Genomic DNA, 25,672 nt, shown 5'->3' with positions numbered 1-25,672 from the left:
TCGTAAACATCGGCTAAATTGTCTTTGCTAATTTAGCATGCCCCAAAAAAGAGCGAATATAAATAATGTCTTGTCGTAAATAAAGAAAAACATGTGCAAAAGAATTCAATCAGCTGGCTGCAAAACAGGTGTTCCCTGAACTAGGTATTAAAAAAATACAAAAATGTTCAGTTTCTAAAAATACCTGGCAAAAAATCGCGAACACGGCATCAATATTAAAAGGCAATCGCTGCCCTAGATTGTTGCCCAAAACCTTAGTTAAGCGAAAATAAAAATATAACGGCTTTTTCAAACAAGCAAGCACCGGATAATGCGGTCGTCGAAATGTTCGCGCAAGGAAATGCCGTGCACCGAAACGTCCGTACACCGATATGTCCGTACGGCGTACACCCATCCATTCATCCATCCATCCATCCATCCATCCATCCATCAAACCGTCCGTCTGTCGACCTAATTTGGTTGGTTAGGTTTTAGCCTCCAGTGGCGTTAATTTCTGCCCCTATAGGAATATTAAAGCATTCCATTTCTTCCTCAACCCTTTGGCTAAAACGCAAAGGGATAAAATCAAAACCGTAAAAAATTTCAAATCTAACTTGAAGGGAAACACGTCGACTGGAGTATGGGACCATTTTTTCCGTTTCCGGGGTTCACCCATCAGAGCCACGGTGGCTGCTTTTCAGATTGAGTGGAAATGCGAAAACCCCATTGTGCTGAGATTTTGGCGCATGGTAAAAATCCACAGGGGATCAAAATTAATCCGGAGCACCCTATTAAAGCGCTCCTCTAGCCCATGGGGTTTTTTTTTACTCACAGGTGTCAAAAAACACATGGGCTATGCGGCACTTCGGATTAATTTTGACCCAGTGCGGACGACCAGCTTCGGTTGGTGGAAATGGCCGTCGCAGCTGGCACCACGAATGGGGTCCTGGAATGAGGACATGAGGACACTACTCCGCAATTTTTGTGCTGACGAAATTTATTCTCTCTCTGTCACGCTCTCTCTCTCATAGCTCATGTGTAGCTTCGGTGCGCTAAACCCCACAATCAATCACGTTCACGTCACGCAGCACGCGTCGTTTACGTTTCAAAATCATAGCTTTTGTGAACCTTGCGAAGCGTGGACATTGCTCGTCGAAGAACTCACAATGAAGGCAAGAGGAGTAAGAATGCATTGAACCCTCTGAATTTCTGTAGATTTTCTTATGGTACCTTTCACCATTACTCCTGAATTCTTTTTCTCCAAATCTTCTTGTTAACTGACCTCCAGCGAGAAAGGGCAGCATGACGTACGCTCCTCTTCCCTCTGGGACGCTATTTTATCACAGTGCTCAAATACGACATTGGTTATCTGAAGTTGTGCGGGTATTAGAATTTCCTTCCAGTTTTGTGTTTCACATTCGTTTAAGTAATGCATTGCTGACGTTAATGAGTTGTGAATGCTTTTGCCAGGCTCTGGAGATCCTAGCTGCGCTTTCATTGACCCTTCCTGCGTACCTGGACAGTTCATTTATTGACCCACTTCCCGTGCACTCTTCCCGTAATGACGCTGCCCATTCAAGCTTGCGCGCTACTGCGGCGGTTTCTTGTGCACTGTTCCCGTGCTGATTATGGGGTTTCCTTCTTCGATGTTAGCGGCTTGTCCCCTTGAGAGAATCGACGAGTGGTGGGAGGAGCTGGCGCACTGATTTTGGAGACTTGTGTACTTCGGTCATTCTCTTTCATCCGCATTTATTCTTGTCAGTCGCTGTGCGACCGCATCTTTTGTGTTAGTGTTTTATTTTCCTTGCAGTGTATACTTTTATACACCAAGGGACCGGCCTTTATCAAGAAGGAAGGTGGTCAAACACTTTTGGTCATGTTTGTACAGAAGAACGAATATGGCTTGAGGGGCTGAAGTTTGCGTTCGCTCATGTCCTCCGTCCTACTTCCCTTTGGAGAAGAAAGAAAGAGGGCTATTGACACAGAGAGAGTCGGGTGGGCCTATTTAACCATGGGTGCCTGGTCATTTTAGAGTTTCTGAGAAAGCGGATAAAACAAGAAAGATGTCGCGCTTGCGTGGCAGAGGGAGAAGCTGGGGTGCGTCAAGAGGATTCCGAGTCAAGCGCGTCGAGACGGTAGGCAATCACGCATTTATCCTTTGTTAACAAGGTCGCGGGACGCATGCAAGAGGATTGGTATGGGTGGGACGGGCCGGGGAGAAAAGGTATTCAGAGAAAGAGGAGAAGGAAGGGGACTAGAAGTCTCCCACACGAGCAGCAGAATGACTGATTCCAGGCTGAAAGTACAAATCATCCGTTTATGCATGGTGGATCGCGATTATTTCCCGACGAACAGCACCGCTGAGAGAGGCATTTCTTGCAGAGGGAGAAACGACACCTTCCAGCGAAGCGACGTATTTTCCTTTCATACTCCTTCGTTCTTCAGAAGAGTCGCATAATAGGCGGGGCGCGGGGCCGGCGGCGCGCCGAAAATTTTGCCCGGCGGCGGCGGCGGCGTGCTCATTCCCGCGACTTCGGCGGCGGCGCAGACGGCGCGACCAAAACAGGCGGTGGCGGCGGCGTGGCGCGGCGGCGCACAGGTCTACCTGGCCAGCGGTCCGCCATGTTACAATTTCTCCCGGCATGCTTCGCTAGCCGGACGCGGAAACGCCACAGTAGCACGTTGCCAGATTACAACCCATCGCTTTCGTCGTTTTTAGTAAGCAAAAGCTCAGCTGGCAACCTTCAAATCGTTGTATCATGTCTGCCACCATGTGTCGTACGGTTCCAATGCATTGGCTCAGCGGCGCGCTTTCCCTCTAGAGTATATTATCTCTATGCGTCCAAATCAGCGGCCATTTTCCCATAGGCGAAAATCGTTTTTATTTATTTTCAGAATAAACAGGTAAGTACCGTTGTTGTTCCCGGTGTCAAACAAAATAGACCACAAAATGCGACCTTTGTGTGAAGTTTGAGCGCGAACAGAGCGGCGGATCGCTCAGGAAAAATTTTTAAAGTGTTCCAGTTATCGTCGCAACACCCTGTATGTAACATTTTGAGTGCAAATATCATCATCATCATCATCATTTATTGTTTATATCACGTGGTGCGGTATGTTTCCCCTTCCCTCTCCACGGCCGCTGTGGCGGCTGTGAACCGGCGCGTAAATTTTCCGTGCCAATTTTTGGAGACAAGATTCTATAGGATGCGCCTCTCCGATGTCCTGGCCGTCGTGTTCGGCCTGTCAGTGTTCAGCGAAGTGGCCTATTACGTCTACGTGCGCGCTACGCGTAAGAGGAAACGCTCCCTGAGCAAGAAAGCGCAAGACCTCGGCAATCAGGTGGGCTACGTAGTTAAACGTAGCGAGTGATAGCAACCTGCCGATCATATTCAAAACGTGCACGTGAAGTATCAGGACGTTCGGCCCTTAACCATTTGCGCATTTTCAAGACTGCGTATGTCTTCCTCTCATTGAATGTCACGTGGTAGCGCGTGGCATTGCCTACCTTACTACAGAGCATTGCAGCGACGCCATGAAGAACTTTAGCGCATGCGCAGTGCTTGCGGGGCGAAAGTGAACGTGCGCGGGTGATGAGAGGTAACCTGTTTATCATGTTTTCTATCACAATAGTAGAACTGAAATTTTGCTTGCGACTACAATTTAACTCCTAGTATAGAATTTTTAAGCTCCTGAATTTTTGCAACATGATTAAACCAAAACTGAATGGGGTGATTGTTGTAAACATTTCCTTAACTTGGATCGTGTCGCAAATGCGGCGTGCCAGTGCAAAGCTTTGGTAGAGTTCTGGAATGCTGAGTATGCGATGTCATGCGTTCTCCTGTGTTCATGCCTGAAAAGAGAATGCACATTTTGATGAAATTAATGTCGCTCGCTGAGTCATTGTCATTACCTGATAACCTGCACTTGCTAGGTAATTTTCTCTTGCCTAAAGCTACCCAAGTTGGAGATTGAGTGAAACAGTGCTTTCTGCATACAGTCATGGAGCTGCTGAGCTGAAACATGGCAACATATCTGTCCCAGGTAATTTTTTTCCCCGACCGGGGCGTGGCGTGCCCCAAGGCAATGCACGACAACTCGGACACGTGTGGCAATCCCAGCTGCAGCTTCCTTCATGGCCCCACGTCGCTCCGCACACTTGTTCACACACTCACATCGGCGGACCGCACGCTCGACGTGTGCGTCTACATGATCACCTGCGACACCCTGGGTGACGCCATCCTGAACAGCCACCGCCACGGCCGGGCCATCCGCATCATCACCGAGGCCGAGGGCGTCGACACGCCGGGCTCCCAGATTGGCAGGCTGCGCGAGGCTGGTATGGGAGCACATCCCTCTCTTTGTTTCTCACCATCCTTTGCTGTTCAAGCGTCCCTTGCTGTTCCAAGTATAAGTGCTTTTCACTCCAGCCATGCAGGATGTCACTTTGCAAATCTTCCACTTCGTGAAACATAGCACGGGTCATGTCTGCATTCCTTTTTTTCATCACCTCTGTTCATACCCAGTGGGCAAGTCCAGTGGTGCCTCACAGAGCAATGCCACATGTCTCTTCAGCTTGGCATGCACTGGTGTATGACATTACATTCGTAGGCAGTATACCAAGCCAGTCATGGTGGAAGCAAGCATTTTAAAGGTCGGGGCATTTCAAGACATTCTGGAGCAGCAGGATTGGCACTACAGCTAGATTGTACTGGTTTGTGTTGGGAGCACAGGACACAAAAAGCTTGCACATGAAAGGGACCTTGCAGCACTTTCGATGAACGCTTTCACTCTTTCCTTTGCGTCTAAAAGCACTGCGAAAGCAGCACAGGTGGCACTGCGTGATTTGCTCGTCGCACCAGATACGCCTTCTGTTTTTGCTTTTCTTTTGTGGCTTTATTTTTGAAGTTGCTATCGAAAAGCGTTCATTGCTGCAACTGAAGGAAAACTGGCCAGCAGCCGCTAGATGGCCTTATTGGCGTAATTCCATCGGTTGAAGAGCATCAAGACCGGGAAAGAGAGAAAAACCTTTTGAGCAAGTTTCCAAGTTATCTGGTGGGCATAGAGCAGTAATTTTTGGCTGAGGTACCTTGTGACCCCTAATCTAAGTACTGGGGGTGTTGAGTGGCTACGTTCTGCAAGCATTTAAGATTTCAAAAAAAGTTGAAAAAAGTGTTGCAGGGTCCCTTGAAGGTAGATATAAGACAGCTCATTGCTTTCACCTCTTCCGTATGCTTTTGTCTTTGGCCACATCTTTTTTTCTTTTTGTGCTGTTTTGTAAGCGTGGTCACTGGCCAGCGTAGCCAGTGCCCAAAGCAGAGTGGCAGGGAGTTGCCAATAGCCAACTGGTGCATTGTTCGAGTGTGAAAGGTAACCATGAGCCCAAAATAGGGCCTTTCCTCACTAACTGCTCATACAGGGAGCGTGGCCGTTGTTGTCTATTTATTTACATAATACTGCAGGCCCAGTGAAGGGCCCAAGCAGGAGGGACATAATTACAAAGCTCGTAATATGGACAACAGAAGATCGAGAACGCGAAGATCAAGGACATAACTCAAATAATGAATAAGAAAGAAATTTCACACTTTAACAATACAGGTCAAGATACAATATGGTCAATTGAGTCAATGCTATTTACAAATGATGCTGGTAATTGATTCCATTCGGTTACAGTGCGTGGGAAAAAGGAGAATTTGAAAATGTTAGTTCTAGCATTGAAGGGCGTTAGGGAGTCGGCATGCCGGTGTCGTGTTCTGCGAGCGGTGAGTGGTTGGATATATTGTTCTGGTCTGATTGACAATTTATTATTCTTGAGAAGGTAAAGAAATTTTAATCTTTGGATTTTGCGTCTGAATTCTAAGGTTGGGATGTTATGGTCTCTCATGAGTTGGGTTGGTGAATCGCTCGAGCGGTATTTAGAGTAAACGAACCGAACCGCTTTACGCTACATCGCGTCTTGTGACCTGAAGGTACAGGGTGCGCAAAACCACTTGTACGGGTACCATAACTGGGGCCCCTTGCCCCCCTTCCCCCCGTGCAGGCATTCCCGTGCGGGTGAACAACCAGTCGTCCTTCCTGATGCACCACAAGTTTGCCCTGGTGGACCGGGAAGTGCTGATCAGCGGATCCTTCAACTGGACCCGCCAGGCTGTCACAGGTGCGCTCTGCTGGTCGAGGGGTCCCCCCTCTCGGGGACGACACTCTGCCGTGGGGAGCTGCAGCCGAGTCGCTGACTTTCCCAAGCACAAAAGTACTCATCTGTGTCAGGTTTTGACTACAGGGGCAACCATCAACCTTGCTGCACATATTACATCTATTCGTAGTGTGTCCGTTTTCTATGTCCACTTCGCTCAAGTTTTTAGGAGGAGGCACTAGTCACCCCCCCCCCCCTTTTTTTTTCATCTTTGATTTCTAGATATTGTATTTAAAGTTCTTCTCTTGGTTTTTATTTGATTCGTCTTGGCCAAGAGGGTGTGCTGTCACCCCAGCTACATATTGGAGACTAGTCAGTGGTGTCGGCAGTGTGTCAAAAGTTTGTTGGCCATGCCAGAAGTTGATAGGCCACAAAAAAATTCAAACACAACCTACCACTCTAGTGAAACTGAAATTTATTACGCCAGAAAGCCCTTGCAAACCCCTCCCTTTCTTACTGGCAAAAACTATTTTGGTCACGCTCGAACGTTATGCCTTCGCTGTGAATTCCTTGTGGGCAGAAACTTTTGGCCTGGCCTAGAAAAATCTTGACAATAACTGTACCGTACTTACCCAATTCTAATGCGCACTTTTTTTCCGCAAAAATAGGCCGAAAAATTGCATGCACGTTAGAATCGGATACAAAACCGAAACTGCCGAAACCGGAAATTTTGTCCCACCCATCGCCATTTCAAAACAGCGCCAAAGCTTTATCAACAATTTTTCGGATGCAGGAAGCATAGGTGCCTTTTGTATCAGCGTTCACACAAATCATCAAATCGTTCCACTTGCGCGCTTGATAACAGTAATGGCAGCAGCGGCTCTTACACATTCAAAACAAGTGGTCGGCTGAAGCGGGCACCTCTGGAGCAGCTCGCAGGGTGGGCCACGATCCCATCAGCCATGGTTTAACGTTCGTTCAGAAGTGTGGCATCGCGAACGCGCTTGACGTTACCGAAGACGGGATGTTGTGGTCAGCGGAGAGCGATGAGGAGTGAGATTACTTTGGGAAATAAATCGCCGGTTTCTCTTACATTCTTTTTTCTTGCTCACAATGTTCCGTGCGCGTTACAATCGGAGGTGCAAGTTTTTTCGTTTTTTTTTTGCCAGGAAAATCGGGGGCGCGTTAGAATCGGGTAAGTAGGGTACGTGTCCTCCCTTTGTACTGCTGCATGTGTGGCGCCGAGAAGTGGCGACAGGTGGACTGCTAAGGCCGATGCGGGCCGTTGGGACAGGAGGGACGAGATGGGCACGTCTGGGGGCAGAGAAGGCATTCAGCTGACAAAGAGGCTGGGAGTCTGAGGTGACACTGGCAGGCAGCTGCTGCTGATGATGATGATGACATTCACTGCTGCCTGTCTCTGGTCTGTCCTGCGCAGGCAACCACGAAAACCTGCTGATAACGGCTGAGCCAGACTTGGTGGACCTGTATGTGCAAGAGTTTGCTCGCCTGTGGGAGCTCTTCAAGCCACGCCCATTCCAAGCCCCGGACGGCGCAGTCCGCCAAAGCACCGAGTCCTGGTGACCCCCCACCATCTTAGGGGGGGGGGTCTGTGCAAGCACATTCTCAGTGTATATAGCACTGTTCCAGTTTGTACATAGCACTCATCGCATCGATATGGGCAGGGGTGCTGTTACACCAGCACCTGCCTGCTACCGTGTCACGTAAGAAAGTAGTAGCAGCATAGAAAGTTGGGCGAGTTGATAGCTGTCCATCTTGGTAAGGGATAGTGCACACAAAGCATTTCTTCCTCTGTCTTTCAAATGTTTGCACCATTCCCTACCAAAGTAGAGTATTAGTCTTGAGCAAGGGTGCACAAGGGCACTTTGGAGGCTGCCAGGGCAGTGGGAATGGGTGGAGGGGAGGTGTGTGTGTGGGTAGTTGAAGCAATTCCCTTGTGTGCATAAACATTGCCTATGCACAGTTCTCCTTCCTTTTTTGTGTAAGTTATACCACATTAGCAGTTCTCCTTGTTTACTGAAAAATGCATAATGCTACGTGTTGTGCAGAAATGCTTGACGATTGTGGGTGCTTTGCAGCAAAGCCAGCTCCCCCTTGTGATTTGCTGCTGGCATGGAGAGACTAGGTGCCGTAGTCAGTCCTCACTGTACAACAAGGACTCTGTATTGCCCACACATGAAGAGTGTTGCGACAAGCCATTGCAGGCCTTGTGATTGGGTGTCCAATGGCCCATATTTGTGCACAAAGCGTGGGGCACTCAGTGGTCCTGAGGCCTTCACTCATGACTGCCGTGTCGCCACATGAGTTGTTGGAAGGTGGAGGAACCAATGTAGACCTTGAAATGCTTAACGAGCACCATTTCTACATGAGCTTAACCTTGCGTTTCATTTTGCAGTAGCCTTGAATTGAAGGCCACTCACATGAGTATCCATGTCTGTGCTTGGAAACAAAGGAGGGGGCACTTAAAACTGCATACATTCAACAGCCTATGCCAGTCACAGAAATAAAGGGTGCCTTTTGTCTCCGAATAGTTGCTACAGTGCCCACTGACAAGTCAGGCACCACCACACACCGTTGCATAAGGCAAAGAAATGGCATGCAATAGATCTGGGACCAGAGGGAAGAGGACCTGTGCTTTAGGCTGAGGACGCGTGCAGGCCAACAGTGTGCTTTTGTTGAGATCATCCAGGACTTGGAGTTGGAACGTTACAGTGCATAATGAAAAAATGTGGTTGATGCCTCTTTCATAGGAATTGGTAAAACACGAAAGTGAAATGTGCCTTCACAATGAAATGTGCCTTCACAGGAGCATTTAAATGTTCATTGGGCATCCATATGAACTTGCACATCGCTATTTATATTACGTCAGTATGGCACCGTTAGCTGCATCAACGTTAGACACTGGATTGTACGTGCCGGAACATTGCGTAAATCCGACTGAAACCACAGCCCCTTGAAAACCGTGCGGCCGAAACGGAACCGACACCGAAAGCAGAAGGTAGCGGGGGGTGCCTCGATTCCCCCGCGTCCCACGCACACGAAGACGCTGGCATTGAGGCACCAACTGTCCGCGCTCATTAGTGTCGTGATGAACTACTTTGCTTCACTTCTAGACGACAGCATTTCCTAGACGGCATCTGAATGAAGGAAATAGTGGGAAAGATATAAGGCGTGTTCGTAGACCTACTTGCGCTTGAATTCGTAGCGCAGTGGGCAGAGCGCTGTGTACCTCCCGTTGCAGCGAGAGAGTTCGTGGCTCGAATCCTGGCGCTGCCCCATCAATGGAACTATTTCTGGCGACGTCACTTCCGTGACAGATATGACGCCAATCAGATCTTCGTGTACCCGGGCATAAAACATTTTTGTGTTAAAAATGCCAACGCGTGCTGTGCTTGCTGCAGTGGCTAAGGCATTGCATTGCTGAGCCCAAGGACGCCAGTTCAATCCCAGCCACAGTGGCAGCCGTTTTTGTGATGGAGGTAAAAAACAAAACTGTCCTTGTGTCAAGATTTTGGTGCACATTAACGATCCTCTACGTAGCAATGAGCAGTTCGTCCCTCTTTTCCTGATAGCGGTGCGCCAAGAATGTACATCACATAGATTAGTGCAGAAGCCCCCACCCACACGCGCATGTCACCTTACAATGTGACCCCAACAGAATCGATGCAGTTTCCACCTGAAGGGGTGGCCGTGGAGTTGGGAGCATCCACTTTTGTGTTGCCCGGCATATTGCAGCTGTGCAGGCCTAGAAGTAAACAAGTTTGATTGCTGGTTCATAGAAAAGGTCCTAGAAGTAAACAAGTTTGATCACTGGGTCTCATAGAAAAGGTTGGTGCGTCATTCAGTGCACTGGAGAGATCTCACCGTTTTGTTCTCTTAGTCCCCTTGCTGTTTACTGTTGGCTGTTACATTGTTATGGGAAGCAGAAGTGGACACAGGCTCCAGGGGACCCACACCAATGACAAAGCGTTGGGTGGCACGGCCTCAGCTCGAGCTGTCATGGCTGCACTGTGAATAGATTCCGCCCCTTTGTAAATAGATCGCTTCATCACTAACCATCGCTCGTCTTGCTAGTCCTGCCGCCACATAACAATACGTGCAGACCAGTGGCCGTGTTCTGGCTGTTGTGTTGGGAGAAGCTTGTATGCAGCACAACAAATATAAAAGGGAAACCACCGGGCAGGCACTGATTGTGAACTCAAATTTTATTGGGACAACCCTTAACATATAGTATTGTGCAGGCACATACAATAAAAATATCAAAAAACGAACAGTGCGGGAGCATTCAGCACGTGTTGGTCTCCAATCATTTCAAAGGTACGGTGTCTTTTCATCTTAAGTTTTCCAGAAGTTTCCAATACAGCTCTGTCACTTCTGCTGTTTACATTTCTAATGTTCCTATTGTGTTAGTTAAATGGCCGCAGTGCTTGTATTGCACGTTTTTCACTCCTCATTCCCACGCACGGTGTGCTTGCTTTTAGGTTTTTATTTTCCTTGTGTGGGTGTATGTTCGCACACATGACTTGTAATCATGAAACCTCTTGGTGCATATTCTCACTGCATAATTATGTTCATGTAATCATCGCAAAAGCTTCATCTGCGCACTTTAGGGGGTGAATGCTTAGATGCAATGTGTGTACTACTGGCTGAACAAATGGTGATGGCCACCAGGGTCGTCAAGATGCGTAACTGCGGAAATATGGTAGCTGCCAGCTCATCAGGGTTTTATGAGTGAGCGTCAGTTTTAAGGGCACCCCAACTTACCTGGTAACGACAGCAGGGAAGCAAGATACGCAGTAGCACTGTCTCAAGCCTGTCAGTTTTATGCAACTGTCATTGCACAACACCCACCCACTCATTGGGAGATGTGGAAAGCGCTAGTTTGGTGTACTGGGTTGCTAAATATGTTGCTGGAATAGGCTTTCGGTGTGGCATTTTACTAGTCCATAAATTTCGCAGGGATGCACTTCACGATTGTTCTAAAGGTCGCATTGAGCCTCTTTGCCTTTTGCTGCAATTGAGACTGCTGTCGACACAGCCAGAGCTCAAATCTGTGGCTTCATGCACTGCAATGGAATATTGTAACCACCAAAGCGTATGCTCTGTGGACTTCCCAGTTTTTGGGCAGCAGTTTCTTGGTATTGTGGGGGTGACAGACCTGTCAACCAGTGCAGTTTCCCCTAGCCTGTTGGTGACTAAATGTACTGTTGTTCATGGAAAGCATTTTCTATGAAATTTATTTGAGCGCTTATGAAATGTCTTGGGAGTGTTTCAGTTTTGTTCCCCAGGTGGCCTCAATCCATCTGCAGCTCTCCCCTAAGGCACACCTCATAGCCCAGGTGTAATGATTCAGTGTGTTTGTTGGCTCTCAGTGCATCCTAGTTACAGTCCTGTCACACTTTGTATTACATCATTGTCATTTTTTCGGTTGTTCCCTCCTGAGAATTCACTGTGGTATGCGGTCGCTGTTTGTCACTCCATCATCTTACTCATGTCAATACATTTGGTTTCACTACAGTGCATGCAGTTGCCTGGCTTGTGTAGTCGTACAAATTTTTGTAAGAAATTGCAGAAGAGGCTTAAATTTCTTTGTTGTTGTTTTTTTTTTTGCGTGTAAAAAATCGTGGTTGATCCCTTTTTCATAGGAATCGGCAAAGCACGAAAGTGAAAGGGGCCTTCACAGGAGCAGTTGAATGTTAAAAGAATTTCCTTCTTGTGCGAAGGGTTCCCGAGCCTGACCCCGCCAGACGAAGTGACACCGACGCGCAAGAAACAAAAAACAGGGGAGGGTGCCTCAATTCACGTGCGGCCCCCTTACACGAAGGCGCCGGCATCGAGGCGCCAACTGTCGGCGCTCATTGCGTCATGATGCGCTACTTTGCTGCGCCTCTTGTAGCAACGCCACCTAGAGAAGGTTGCTTCTAGACGGCGCGCACTGTCTGAATGAGTCATAGGAAAGGACATAAGGCCCGTTCGTAGCCATGCTCGCGTCTCGGTTTGTAGCGCAGTGGGAAGAGCGCCACGTACCTCCTGTCGCGGCCAGAGAGTCGTGGGATCGAAACCGGGCGCTGCCGCATCAGTTGCATTTTTCTTGGCGACGTCACTTCCGTGACGGATATCACGTCACCAAAATCTTTGTGTAGCCGGGCATAAAACACTGTCGTGTTAAAAATTCTTCATTTTTCAAGTCGCATATATTACACAGTACCTTTTGTGTTGCAATTAAATTAGGTATAGCCCTTCTCGCTTGCTTTTTGTAATATTTATTTTCGTAAACTATTCTAAGCTTGTTGTCAGGAATTGTTAGGTATTATTTTTTAACTTATTGTTCTCGCTTTGGGAACAGCACCAGATTGTTCTGTCATTTGCATGCGTGTAACTTCTAGGCTCGTAATGTTTCCTTCCTCGCAAATAAATGAACTGTCAAAATGCAGCAGCCCTGTTGTTTGTTATTGCCTTCTCATCCGCGTTGGTTACGCTCCACAAGCACAGCCCCTTGCTATCTCGCCAGTTGACTGGCTGCCTCCTTGTTGAAAGAAAGGGGGGGGGGGGAAGCTGTGTTATCTCCAACTGCCAGGAGTCCGATCCTAGTGAGTATGCTCAGCTGTGTGTGAGCCTCAAAACTCCAAAGAAGCCTTCTCAACTGCAGGTGTGCAGTGCAGGACAGTCCACTTACAACTGCACGCTGAGCAAAGTAGCAGCTCTGAGGCTTAGATGTGTGCAAACATCAGATTTTGAACTCTGAACTGAATACCAATAAGGAAAAACAATAAAATAGAGTAAAATATTTTTCAATGCAGCTATGCTTTAAGTGTGGGGCTCATGAAAATCCTACCAAAAAAAGAAAAAGTTTCGCTCATGTGGCCAGGGCTTCTCACACCTCTGTTTCATAAACAACAAAAAACAGTACAAAGAATTAAGACAAGGTACCAAAGCAGTGAAACGACAAAAATAAAACATGGCTAATTGCTAATGTTGCATATGCGAAACTTTTGCAATTTGCAGGGCTTTTCACTGAACATATTGCCGATCATGTTTTTGCACAAAAACAAACGAAGGCAACTCGCACAAGTTAGACGAGTGTAGTGGACCAATTTTGCTGCCTTCCAGCTTTCCAGCATGCCTGGCAATAATGCTCTCAGATAAGCCCACAAAACACAAACCTCAACCCTTCGATGAACACAGAATGAGTTTGTGTGACTGCAGTGCGACCCCCTCCAACAAATGTTCCCGGATCTAAGGCATGCCTGGCATGCAAAAGTGCAGGAAGCAGCACCAAAACGTTCCATGTTTACATTCCACAGACAGAGTGAGAGTGCCCTCTCAGAGGGGCTGTACTCTCTCCAGCCACTGGAAAAAGGTGCTTGCCTGCTGGCATTGGTATGACCACATGCCTTGTGAACAGGCAGCAATTCTTGGCTGCTTACTCGTGCTACGGTTGACAGAAATACTTCCTTTGGGTTTCAAGATTCTGCGGTCAATCACTGTTCCAAACATTCTCTGCGGTTAGCATACACTTGTTTCGAGCACAGTTTACACCTGTTAGGCACCGTGCAAGATGGTGATGATGATGATCAGTGGTTCCCCCTTTGAAACAAGGTTAGTCTTCCTATGCTTGCTCATGGACAAGCGCCCTTGGAAAGTAAAGAAAGCATGTTAATCCATCTAAGCAGACCAATTTTTAGCACGTCTTAATGCTGATGACTGCATCCTGATTCAAGTATTTTATTTAGTTATCCCGTGAGAACCCCATTCTTAACAAATCTCCTCCTAGTTTCTGCACACAGTGAAACTTGGTCAATGGAGATCAACTCCAAGAAGCCGTCATTTCATTCCTTACCAACATCCGAAGATAACTGCTTGAACATACAGCTCTTCACTGCACGGTGTCTATGATTAATGGTACTTGCATGTCCCCTTTAATTACAGTTTGGTACAAATGGAGCAGGTTCATTTTTTTGAAGCTCGAAAGTTAAACTGCTCAAGAGTTCAGACTCGCCTCATTGAGGATTTTCAGCTGCAAAGCTATGCGCTTGATGTCAGTTGCATCATGTTTAACCTGTTTAACCCTTTGAAGGTCAAATTTTTTTGCCAAATACAATCCCCAAGGTCAATTTTTTTATTGCTGATTTAAATTTTTTGGACAAATCTATTTCGATAAAAAATTGCAACTTTTTTATGGTGACCATAAAGTGACAAAAAAATTGTGTTGTTACCTAGACATGGTACATTCATGAGAAACACAAGTGCGGGCGCAAGAAGCGGATGAAGGAAACTGAAAGTAGCTGCTGCGTGCCCACGCGTGACCGGATGTGCAAGTGATAGCCCATGGACTGCTGTAGTAAAGCATAAAGAAAAGAAGAGCCAGCTGCAGAAGAAAGTTCATGTATTTTCACAGTGTGGCAGCACATGCCAAGCGAGAGAATTGATCAAAAAAGGCGCACTTTTTAAGCACACAAGCGATGACATACATGTATGTCACTGACCCTAAAAGGGCTAAGATGAAGTCACATTCCCTTTATGTACCAATTTTCTGCACATTCCTACCATACCTATATGGGACTGCAGCGTTTATACAGGAATAAAAATCTTTCGACTTGTATTTAGGCACCATACATTTTTAGATGAGCGGTTGAAACCATACTATATTTTCGGAGGTTCACTCCAACAGTGGAGATTCTCAAAGCACCAGCTGTTAGCACCACACTGCTGGCCTATTTTCCTCTCCATCGTTACAGAAAGCAATAGCTCTCGCGGCTGTCTGTCACTGTCAATGTGAGGGGTTGGCTGGAAGCCAGGCATAAGCCAACATGGCTGTTGATTGATTGTAGGGTTTAACGCGCCGACGCAACGCAGGCGATGAGGCGCGCCGTAGTGGAGGGCTCCGGATTAATTTTTACCACCTGGGGATCTTTATCGTGTGCCGAAACCTCGTACACACGGGCTTTTTGCTTTTCGCCTCCATCAGAAAAGCGGCCGCCGCGGCCGGGAATCGAACCCGCGACCTCGTGCTCAGCAGCGCAACGCCTTAGCCACTGAGCCACCGCGGCGGGTCCAACATGGCTGTTGTCTCCATCCTCATTGATGCAGTGACAGCCAGCAGCACTGCATGATGGTTAATGGCAGAAAGCCAACTTGGTAGGAGAAGGCACTTTTTGTAGGAAAAAATATCCGCTGTGCCCCATAAAGCAGGGGTGATGCCTAGCGACACTGTCTAGACAGTGCAGCTAGGTGCCACCTACATCATTGTCTGTGCACATGCAACTGCCACGTTCATTGTGTGGCACCACGGAACTGTGCTCACAAAGCAGTCGCCTCGAGATCATTGCATGGACGCTGCAAGGCTACAGGAGAGTTTGCCACGGGCAGTACTGAAGTGGTGCATGTGCTGAATCCCCATTTAAAGTGACCACGATTTAAAGTACCTCACACTGAATTCACCAGGCAGCACTTTGGTCATTTTGTCCGCATTGTGCTAAGATGAAGTGGTGAATATTGCAACTTTCTTGCGCATCTAGTGTGAAAAGTGTTCCCACAGCAGCACACTAACATGCCCCTTGAATTTAACCCACACTCTGGAAAAACTTCTAGGATGCTGCTTCTTGGGTGCATTTGAGCGTTAAACTGTGGCAGAGTTTTTGCTGTCAATGCGGGTCCCACTCAGTTGCAACTCAATTTTATTTGGCTGCCAGTTTAACACCGTGCTCACAAGACGTGGAAACACACGTGTTGGTGAAACGCCCTTGGCACCACCAACACCACTACTGAGGCCTCTGTGTGGCTACAATCTTGCACCAGGCAGAATGGTAACTCGCTGACTAGAAGGAAGCCACACTCGTGGTCTGTGTGTGTGAATCACAATGGCTTTATGGTGAGCAAAATGTGGCAGGGGGGGTGGGGAGTGGCGCCATGAGGGGGGAAGGCTCTATTTACACGGGGAGGGGGAGAGTGGGAGACACCGCACTGTGTCAGGGTATCTGCTGCTGGCTCGGTGCTGCACTCTCATCGGCTGCTGGGCCTCCTTTCTGGAACATCTGGGGAAGAGAGCAGGGGTGCCCCATTGGGCAAAGGAGTTCAAACAATTCCACCCAGTGCCAGCTTCAAAAGACAATGAGGAAAGTGGCACAAGGCAATTTCTTGCGAGATAGGAAAATACGATGTCACACGGTCTGCACACCTGCTGCTGTCAGGCCATCTGGTGGCTGACTGTGCAAACTCAGTTGGGCTGGTGCTGCAAGGGTGCCAGCAACCATGAAAGACTCACAGCCTGTTCCCTACCAGCTTGGGTCTAAACAGCTTGTCTGTTCCGTGCAACTATTAAGCACTGGGTAAGGATCAAGTGCTATTTGTGCTTCTAAATAAAACAAAAACTGTCTTTGGGCTTTAGCAAAACAAAATTAAGAAACAGAACAAGTTATGGCAATCTATAAATGTAAAGTGGCCAATGGCAGTGCCGTGAGACCTTTTTTTTTTTTTCTCCAGTGGAGAAGTTTCGGCCTCTGGAGGGGAAATATGGTCAATCAACAGCCTGCACTGCTTATGTTTGTCACAGCAAAACCATAGGCAAACTTGTGCTATAGCCAGAATATGTGTCAAGAAAAGCCTCTTTGTCAACAAAAATGCCCAGCAAACTTTCCAGCAAGCCAATCAACACTAGGCTCAAGCAACAATCAACACTGAGTTGAACCTGATTCTATTACAGATAAAGTCTGGCACTGAACTGGCAGACCAGTACACAAAAGTCCTGGCTACGATTTTCAAAGAAACAGCCATGCACATAAAAAGAAATGAGAGGCAACACCATTGATTTTCATTCTGCTATGTATAGTGAGAGCAACAACCCCCATCTATAGCTCCATCAGGCGGTATTAACTTCAATGGCTCTTCACAACAGTTGTGGCACAACACTCCTGATTGCTATGCAAAGGAGGACTTTTTTTGTATTGAGATAATCTGTGCCCCAGCAATTTCCCAGTTGAAATTTTGCATGCCAAAGCTGCACCTCCCCTGTGAGGCACACCATGGGGAAGGCTACGGAATAACTGGAGCCATTTAGACTTTTGAATAAACTGTGAAATCTCGTACACACAGCCCTCTTTCTTGTTCTGTGCCTCTGTAAAGTTCACACAAGGAATGTCGGACATAGACTGAATTCTGAAAACAAAAGCTAATGAAGACCCAGCCCTTTCATCGAATATGCTCCTTGTTATAGTGATCAGGCCTTACTTTAGTGGAGGGTTAGGGCTGCACACCAAGCTTTCCCTCTACCTCCCCAAATTCTATCTTTTCTTTTCTGAGAGCCCCAGGAGCAAAAATTGTTACAGCTGACAACACGTTCCCTCCGTGCTTTCCGGCGTGGCAATGAGATTGCAGGCGGGTTTCAGTGAATCCTCACAGTGCTTTCACAGTGGCATCAGGTGACACTGTGCATCCACAAAACTGTCCTTTCACACCATGGAGGAGTGAGTGCTGCAAAAGAAATCCGTAAAAAGCAATATAAAGGACACCTATGAACTTCTTATGATCTGTGAATGCAAAAGCAATTAGTAAAGGCTAATTGAATGCCTCTGAGTGCCCCTCCAAGTTTTGCGCTGTGCGTAATGTTTTCAAGTTTTGCGGCGGGGTGTGTGCAGTGCACTGGTGTGGCCAGCCACCTTTCGTTACTTCCAAGGTTGTGGCAACCAGCAATGTAGATGCTTCAGCCTTCATAGAGGCATGATGCATATTGCTGTGCAAAGCGGCCTTCGCTGAGTGTGCCACAGTATAACACATTAGAAAAATGGCAGGTTTAGGAGCCGTTTTGCTGCAACAGACGCCGAACACAGGGTTTTTTGCTCAACGGGCCATTTAATGCTTTTGCAAGCTTTAGCTATTACATCTCTGTGGGTATGTGCCAAGGTAATGGAATGCTTAGGAGTGGTTTTGCTGCTAGTCATAGTGAAATCTGATGCTGGACACTGCCTTTTTTTTTTGCTTAATGGGCTACACAGAGCTCCTGCAGTTAAACTGCATCAACATCAAGACAGTAGATGCACTCACAACAGATGGCATCTCAGCGCTTCGAGGTCCTTGCGAGTTCCCTCAGCGCAAGAAAAGAAAGAAAGCCATCTAACGGCAGTGCCCTCTACGTCGCTTGTAGTGCACAGCATTGGGTGTGAGGGTAACTTTTAAAGCAGAGCTTTCTATGCCTCGCTGATGGCGTGGGTCCTCCTCTAAAAACACACTGCAGGGAAGCCAACTTTGCATAATGGGTTTCAAATAACGATGATGATGACAAGTGAAGGGACATCAAGGGCCCCAAAAGAAACACTTCCTGTGCTTTGTACCGAAGAACGTGGGTCCCTCTCATTATGAAGCCAATGTCTATCAAATTGTGTCATTCTGACATACTAGAAGCTTCATGTTTTAACCATCTTTCTCTCAACCCTTTCAGCCCTGGTGTCCTCGATTGAGGACATCAACAAAAATTCTCCTAGCACATGGAGAACAAAAGCAAAGCAGCTAGTTTTCTGGGAAATAGTTCTTGAAGGATGCCTCTTGCGAGATATAATCAGTGTTTGTTTTGTTCTAAAGCTGAACACCATATAGACAAAGGCACTACAGTGAAGACCAGGGTGACGTCAGGATGACCCCAAGGATCAAAGTCCCAGTTTGATGACTTGGCTGTAAATAAGAAAGCACTTGCACTACCAGCTTTATTTTTTGTACGTGGGCTCAGTGCTTTCTAAAATTTGGGAAAACAAGCAAAAAAGTTTTTCTGCTGCACTTTAAAATTTTAATTGATGGCCGGTAAATCGCTAATTATTTGCACCACAAGCTCAATTTTTTGTTTGTAAGCTCATAGAGTCCAAACATTAAGGAAAACACACAGAAAACATTTTTTGCTTGAGATAAAAAATCCAGGGCTGAAAGGGTTAATTATGGTGCACCTAAGCAGTCACTTCAAGAGTTCAGCGCTTGGTGAGACAAGACAAAGCACAACTGGACGTTATCAACGCACCCCTCGGAGCAGCTGCTGGCCGAAGAAGTTTGAGGCGGCGGCCGTGATGGAGCGCCGCTTGCCCAGGCGGCAGCGCACGTAGCCGTACAGGTTGGCCCCGTTCAGGGACAGGGCAATCAGCGTCACCATCTGCACAGCACGGGGGACACCACGCAAGCTGTGAAGGGGTCTTTGTGTGTCTGGGCTTTCATGATATCTTGGATTAGGGACAACGTTTATACAGGAAGAGAGCTGTTATGGAAGGTGCAACTCGGGCAGAAATCGGATCTCCACTACGATCAGGAGAAATGCAGGCTGTTATTTTTATTCCTTCCACAACATGCAGTCAAATCACCTTGCGAGGCGCACAGAAAAATTTGAGCACTAGTAATGCTCACTTCCACGTAGCTGATAACAGCAAAAAAAAAAAAAAAAAAAAAAAAAAAAAAAAAAAAAAAAAAAAAAAAGTTCCGAAACTTGCCTCATCCTCGCAGGCATTTCAGGTAAGTGGCTGCTTTGGTCATGCTACCACCAAGAGCCACTTCAGTTTTCTATATGCTAATAACATCCACAAGGCATTTTCCATGGGAAGTTGTGTAGAGTGAAAGTAATTACGCTGAGTTCTCTACTTGTGTTTTAACTATTTCCTCCAGAAGGATTTCTGTGTGGAGTGAGAGAAGCACTTTCTTGGGGTAACGGGGCCAGGTGGGTGGAGCAAAAGAGGTGAAAAGGTAGGGCAAAGAGCAGCTCTTCAGATGTTCACTGTTCACACAAGGTGCCCCGTTCTCACACTGCTTGAAACGACTTTGCGGTGGCGCACACACACACACACACACAAGAAGGAAAGGTTGGCCAAGAGAATGTGCGAGATTGCAGTAAAGTGAAATGCGGGAGCCGCCCCTTCACGCACCAGCCACTGGAAGTTCCAGCTGAAGAGGGAGATGAAGAAGAACAGGGTCCACAGCACGGGGGCCCCGATCAGCCCCATCCAGAAGAGGCTCGCCTCCGAGGCGTCACCCACTTTCTCACCCGCCTGCAACGGGGTAGAGCAGGGGGGAAGAACAGGGCACCTTCAATAACGAGGGCCCTGCCTCCATGAACTTTGCAACAAGCATGTGTGCGCCCTTGTGCCTGTGCAGGAACGGACTTCTTGAGCACTGCTCACTTCAAAAGCGTTCCTTTTGTGCAGCCGTAATGGAAGCAGCACAGTGGCCGTTTTTGACATCCCTTTAACGTCAGTAGTTCTACAACACTCGAAACGGGTGCTTTTGTAATGGAAAAAGCTAAACAAATCCGCCCCAGGTGTGATGTCCCTTGAAACATCCGCTATGGTGAGCACACTGCACCCATCTGGTTACAGCTTGCAGGATGCAAACACAGGGTGATGTTGATGAATAAAGGCTCAATGATGCAGCATCGACATACATTACAATGCACCAAGAGCAGTGATGAAAGTGAGAGAACAACTGCATTGTGTCACAAAGCAGTGATAAATGTATAAACCAAGATTCACTGGAAACGTACACCAACCTGCACTCTTGAACAATGTAAAGTTTTTATAGCAGCTAACTCGTATATTAAAAGCCTGTGTGGTTTTGTCCTGATGTCTTCAGAGGCGACCGCTACCTTTCTTGCAGTTTAAATGATCATAGTGAGTTCAATAAGCTGTTGTGTAAAAACACGGAAAAACACCGGACTCGTGAGACACACCGTATTGGAGCCCTCTGGTTTCATTCTGATCATGCGGCATCCATTACCAGGTACTAAACCTGTAAACGCAAAGGATTGTTGCCTTTTGGCACTACCTAAAATCATCATCATGACCAGCCTATCTACGCCCACTGCAGGGCAAAGGCCTCTCCCATTATTCTCCAATTACCTCGGTCCTGTGACCAAGTATCCTACCTAAAATACTAGGGCTCAAACTTGTGAACCATAGTTCACTGCAACTGCACTGCTTAGCCCCAATGTCACCAAAATGGACCTAAATGTTTTCCTTTCTGGTCATCGAAAACTCTTACTACCAAAAGGCAGTACGGATCCAAGCTACGTGGAGAGCTCGGAATCCACACAAATGCCCCTCTGGCCTTAAAAGCACCCCCAGAGGACCCAGAAGGAGCGGCGGACCTTGCGGCTCTCGAAGACCCAGTGGCTGCGTCCGGCGTCGTCGACGTAGTTCCACCAGCGCAGGCCCACCAGGAGGCGCCCCGTGACGTTCTTGACGGTCCAGAAGTCCATGCACAGCAGCAGCAGGATGCACACAAAGCTGGACACAAAGCTGTCCGTGAAGAAGCGGCACAGCAGGTAGGCCAGCAGCGCTGTCGTCCGGAACGCCAGGTGGAAGAAGGACGCCAGCGGGTGCCTGCATGGCATGCATGGCACAGGGCAGGCCGAGTATGGGGCAAAAAATGCACATTCTGGGTGTTTGACATGCCAACGCTACATTTGGGCCTGTGAGGCACGCAGTGATGTAAAGCTATTGATGTTACTCTGCCCCACTCATCCACTGTGTGTCCTTGTTCAGAAAATAAGTTGTAGAACTTTGCTGCATACATTTCTAACCAGAACTGCTAGGTGAATGCCACTGGTGCTTTTTCTGAGCATCCAAGCAATGTTTAAATATTACGAGTAGCTGAGCTGTTCTGTCTGTCTGTTCAATCTTTCCAAAACACTGTTGGAGAGATTTCAGATGCAGTGCTGTAACTAAATTCTTGCTAATATGAAGCGTCTAATCGCGGTTAACATGACCATGAGGGACTAAAACTGCAACGAGCTTAGTGTACTTCAAAACAAACAAAATGCATCTCCTCACCCTTAACATACCCTCATCATTGGCTGTCAGACACTGAACTTACACTGACATTCTACTTGACAGGTGCACATTACGGAAAATACCGAGTCTATCATTGTTTGTTTACAAAAAACATTGCATGACCTATGTTAAGAGGCATTGACTTGACTTTAATACACTAAATTTTCAGTTTTATACTGTAGTTTTGCTTTTGTAGACAATGTTTCCTGGTGATAAGTAGGTACCCCTTAAAGTCAGTACATGGTGCTGCATAGAAATAATTATTTTTTGTTCATTTTGATTTTAGTAAATTTAACGAGCCACCGAGACCCAAAATCGCAGGGAAGACCCGGGGAAACCACACAGGTCGAATATGCAAAGGGCATCTATATCAGAATCAAAATTATCAGACTGAGCTGTTCGCATGTCGATCTAGGGCAATATCGCAACTACCACGAGAGAAGTACAGCCACGAACTGGTGAGATATTTAGCGCAAGCATGGCCCTCACGCTCACCTGACGGGCCTCTTGGCGGCTCCCGCTTCGACTTCCCCAAAGTCGATGGTGGCCGCATCTTCCGTTCCTTCCATCAGGGCCTGCGATGAGAACACGAGACGCCGGAATGCACGATTTCAAGCCACCTCGGTCAGTATAACGAGACAAACCACTCTTTCATGCCGCGAAACATAACGCACATACCCAGCTGACGTTACGCACAACATTGAGGCTCGAAAGGCAGTGACACCGCTGGTATTCTGGCGCTAGCTACTGTGGCAACAGGAAGCTTACGACGTAAGCAACGTAAGCAGACCCCGGCGAAGCTCCAGTCAACAGCTGTGACACACCGCAACCCGTGAATCATCTCGCATGCCGCTAAAAGCGCGTTCACAAATTACCACCTTCGAACGATGTGGATTTTAACTTGGAACGCTAAACTCCCAAAGCAGTTTCTTTTTTTAGTGAGGCACAAGCAGCAGTCTGCCCACGTATTTGAAGGGAAACGGTACACGGCACACGTGAGGGCCCGGCGAACCGTTGGAGTAGGTGCTTCTGCTGTGACTTACGCTGGAGGAGTTGCTCATTTCGCCGCTTAATGTAGCCATGCTGACAGCCCCTTATTTCCTCACATATCAGTTGGCGGAGATAAGAGGGTTTCCGAAGGTCACACAACGCGCTGAACACCGTAAAGCACGAATCCTCGGCCGCCTGCCGCCTGCCCACAAAATACGGCCAAGGTATGGTTGGGGTGGGCACTGTAGCTATGCTCTAGCCAAGGCGCCAAGGTAAGTACAGCTACTATATTCTAGGCACTATGCAGCTACAGTGGCTAGAATCCTATTCTAGCCACTGTAGTACAGCTGCGGCCAATACGAAACACTTGACAGGTAGTAGTATAGTGCCTGGAATATATTCTAGGCACTGTAGTAGTAGTCTAGCTGTAGGGCTGTAGCACAGAACAGGGAGGATTTTAGAGAAGCAAAGGTCTAGCTTTGCCTGTAGTGCCAGAAAAAGCGTAGTGGCGGCGTCGTGAACTACCCAGTACGCCCGCTTGATGGCGCTGTAAACACGGCTTTGTAAACATGGCGGATGCTTTTTGCACAGGCCGCTTGAGCTCCTTAATAACATGGCTGCCCTCGCACGGCGGCCGCCGGCTCGCTGCTCCACGGCCGGACTCGACTCTCCTCCTCCCGCGCGCGAAAGGGGCGTCGAGTCCGGCCGTGGCTGCTCCTGCTGGCTCCTGGCTGGCACGCTGGTCGCGTGTTTACTTGCGCCGCGCTAGTGAAGTGATGTTACGCCAGGTGACCAGATGGCCTCGACTGGCACAGACCACAGTGAGCAGCAAGTGAGAACAAATCGTTTATTGACATCCGCAAGTTTACAGAGGCCAGGACATCATTTCATTTCGATCGCTGCAATTGTACGTCGCTTTCGTGACAACATTTTTTTTTTTTTCATAACAACTCGTTCACTTGCGCTAAGATTTCGAACGAAGGGCACAAATGAAGTATTGACGGCGACAACGGTTTCCTTTGCACCGTCTTTCTAGCGGAGTGCATAACACTCACCTTCTGTTGGAAGAATCGAATATTCTGGCCTCGACAGCTGCCTTCCGATGCGGAATTTCCCACATTTGTCATTCCACAAGCACTCAATTCCCGTGTTTTGCCAGTCCTCTCAACAACTGATGGACGCAAAAGCACATAACAGCAATAACAGTCACGAAACCGGTGCTCCGCGCACATTGAAACGGTCGGCCGTTGCAGCGGTTTCAATTTGAATTGGCGGCTTTGTGGTTGCGAATTCAGAAACGAGGTGGTGCACCAGTCGGCTGTTCGTAAAAAGTTGCGTACATTTTTGCTCAACGGATGTTTGATGCGGAACTTGTTAATAGTATTTTTAAATAACACATTGTAAGCGAACTGTGTGGGCTCTTTGAGTCACGGAATGAATGTTTTGTATTCTATACCAAAAGTAACATTTTGCATGCGCCGTCTGGTGGGCTTGATGGTCGAAAACAGCGCTTTAGGTTGGTCACGTAGGGCGTCGATTTTTACGCCGCCTATTCGCCCCGAGCGCGAACAGAGTCGGCCCCTGGCGGCGGCGGGACGAACCGCTCCTAGTGTGGATGGCGCTCTCGCGTCGTCTGCTTTTTCACGTTGCGTGCGGCGCAAGACGCGTGCTGCACACGACAAAACAACCAATATGTGTGCTCGTTTGGCAGTAAGCAATGACATAGTTACCTCTGCTTGCGCATTTCCTCTTGAAACGCAATAATCAGCGGCCGTTGTGGGTTAATGCGCTGGTTTAATTCCACGAAACATCTTCGCCGTGGTCACCGCTTGAGTGTGAACATTGCTTCCACACATTGCACTTTTCCTATTGTTGAGTGCAGTCGTCTGCCGTTTCGGGAACGTCGAAGGGTGCTTTTTGGAGGTGGCGTGGTGATTATTTAAAGCATAAAAGTTTAGTACGCGAAACGGGTAAGAAGCGGCAAGACCTGCGTACGCGTGCAAATTCCACACCCTTGTAAAACTGCGCTGTGTCCTTATAGAAAGAAGAAACAAACAAAAACATTTACACTGCACACGACCCCTGAGCTATCGCCCATACATTACCGGACACGTATTTTACACCAGCAAGCGCCTGTGTGATCGTGTCCTTCCCGTATATTTCTAAAATAAATACCATTTTTGGACAGTCGTTGTTTATACTCAGGAGGAGGAATAAACATTTATTCAGCTGTGTTGAGTTGCTAATTTTACGTATTATTTAAAATACGTTTCTATGGATGCGCAAGAGTATTTAGGGGGGATTTTTCGGTAAAATTAAGCAGTTGTGAGTTTGCGTCTGTCATGTGGCATTTCGTGTGTCATTTTCATATATTTCAAATCCGACATGAATCACCTTGTCCAGAAACGTGTCTCACTCAGCATAACCAAATGCCTAATATGGTCACGTCTTAACCTCTTAAGGTGGACCTAAGTTTAAAGAAAGAGGAGAAAACGCGTAATATAATGCCCGTTGTTGCCCACATGTGTGAGGGGCGTGTGTGCCTTCACTCGCTGATTTTTTTTAATTTTTTCCCACAATGCTTGCTTTCAATACATTTTTGAAAAAGGCGAGCCACAATTTCTGGACAATCTCGGATCAAAGGGGGGTTAATTAATTTTGAAAATACGTGTTAAAGTACTGCTTTTTCACCGCTACAGAACACAACGCCTAGTGTAGTTTCGATTGTAAGTAATACTGATAACCATAGTTTGGCTTTTCG

The 25,672-nt window shown here is 47.5% G+C and overlaps 2 protein-coding genes across 2 annotated transcripts; one reads left to right on the top strand and one right to left on the bottom strand.

Annotated features, from left to right (window-relative positions):
- Window positions 1–3,099: 3,099 nt before the first annotated feature.
- On the top strand, window positions 3,100–13,889 carry LOC144137776 (uncharacterized). Its single transcript, XM_077669748.1, has 4 exons — window positions 3,100–3,318; window positions 4,021–4,315; window positions 6,017–6,133; window positions 7,548–13,889. The coding sequence occupies exons 1-4, from the start codon at window positions 3,184–3,186 to the stop codon at window positions 7,691–7,693; spliced, it is 693 nt and encodes a 230-aa protein (XP_077525874.1). The 5' UTR covers window positions 3,100–3,183; the 3' UTR covers window positions 7,694–13,889.
- Window positions 13,890–15,790: 1,901 nt separating this feature from the next.
- On the bottom strand, window positions 15,791–23,269 carry LOC144137777 (Golgi apparatus membrane protein TVP23 homolog B-like). The gene is made up of 6 exons (XM_077669750.1): window positions 22,965–23,269; window positions 22,417–22,496; window positions 21,237–21,471; window positions 20,020–20,142; window positions 19,131–19,259; window positions 15,791–16,164 (listed from the first exon to the last, which is right to left on the bottom strand). The coding sequence occupies exons 1-6, from the start codon at window positions 23,001–23,003 to the stop codon at window positions 16,099–16,101; spliced, it is 672 nt and encodes a 223-aa protein (XP_077525876.1). The 5' UTR covers window positions 23,004–23,269; the 3' UTR covers window positions 15,791–16,098.
- Between the last annotated feature and the right edge of the window lie 2,403 nt (window positions 23,270–25,672).

The sequence above is a fragment of the Haemaphysalis longicornis genome, unplaced genomic scaffold (assembly GCF_048455015.1).
Source record: "Haemaphysalis longicornis isolate Haplotype H1 unplaced genomic scaffold, Haemaphysalis longicornis Haplotype H1 scaffold_5, whole genome shotgun sequence".
NCBI lineage: Eukaryota > Metazoa > Arthropoda > Arachnida > Ixodida > Ixodidae > Haemaphysalis > Haemaphysalis longicornis.
This window is presented reverse-complemented; position numbering and strand designations above follow the sequence as displayed.

Bases quoted from the DNA above. Each gene is read 5' to 3' on its own strand.
- LOC144137776 (XM_077669748.1), top strand. From the start codon at position 3,184: ATGCGCCTCTCCGATGTCCTGGCCGTCGTGTTCGGCCTGTCAGTGTTC. The intron at 3,319-4,020 runs GTGGGCTACGTA...TATCTGTCCCAG, and splicing joins CGCAAGACCTCGGCAATCAG to GTAATTTTTTTCCCCGACCG. The intron at 6,134-7,547 runs GTGCGCTCTGCT...TGTCCTGCGCAG, and splicing joins GACCCGCCAGGCTGTCACAG to GCAACCACGAAAACCTGCTG.
- LOC144137777 (XM_077669750.1), bottom strand. From the start codon at position 23,003: ATGGCTACATTAAGCGGCGAAATGAGCAACTCCTCCAGC. The intron at 22,497-22,964 runs GTAAGTCACAGC...TTCTCATCGCAG, and splicing joins AAATGAGCAACTCCTCCAGC to GCCCTGATGGAAGGAACGGA. The intron at 16,165-19,130 runs GTGCGTTGATAA...TCTCTTCCCCAG, and splicing joins GCCAGCAGCTGCTCCGAGGG to ATGTTCCAGAAAGGAGGCCC.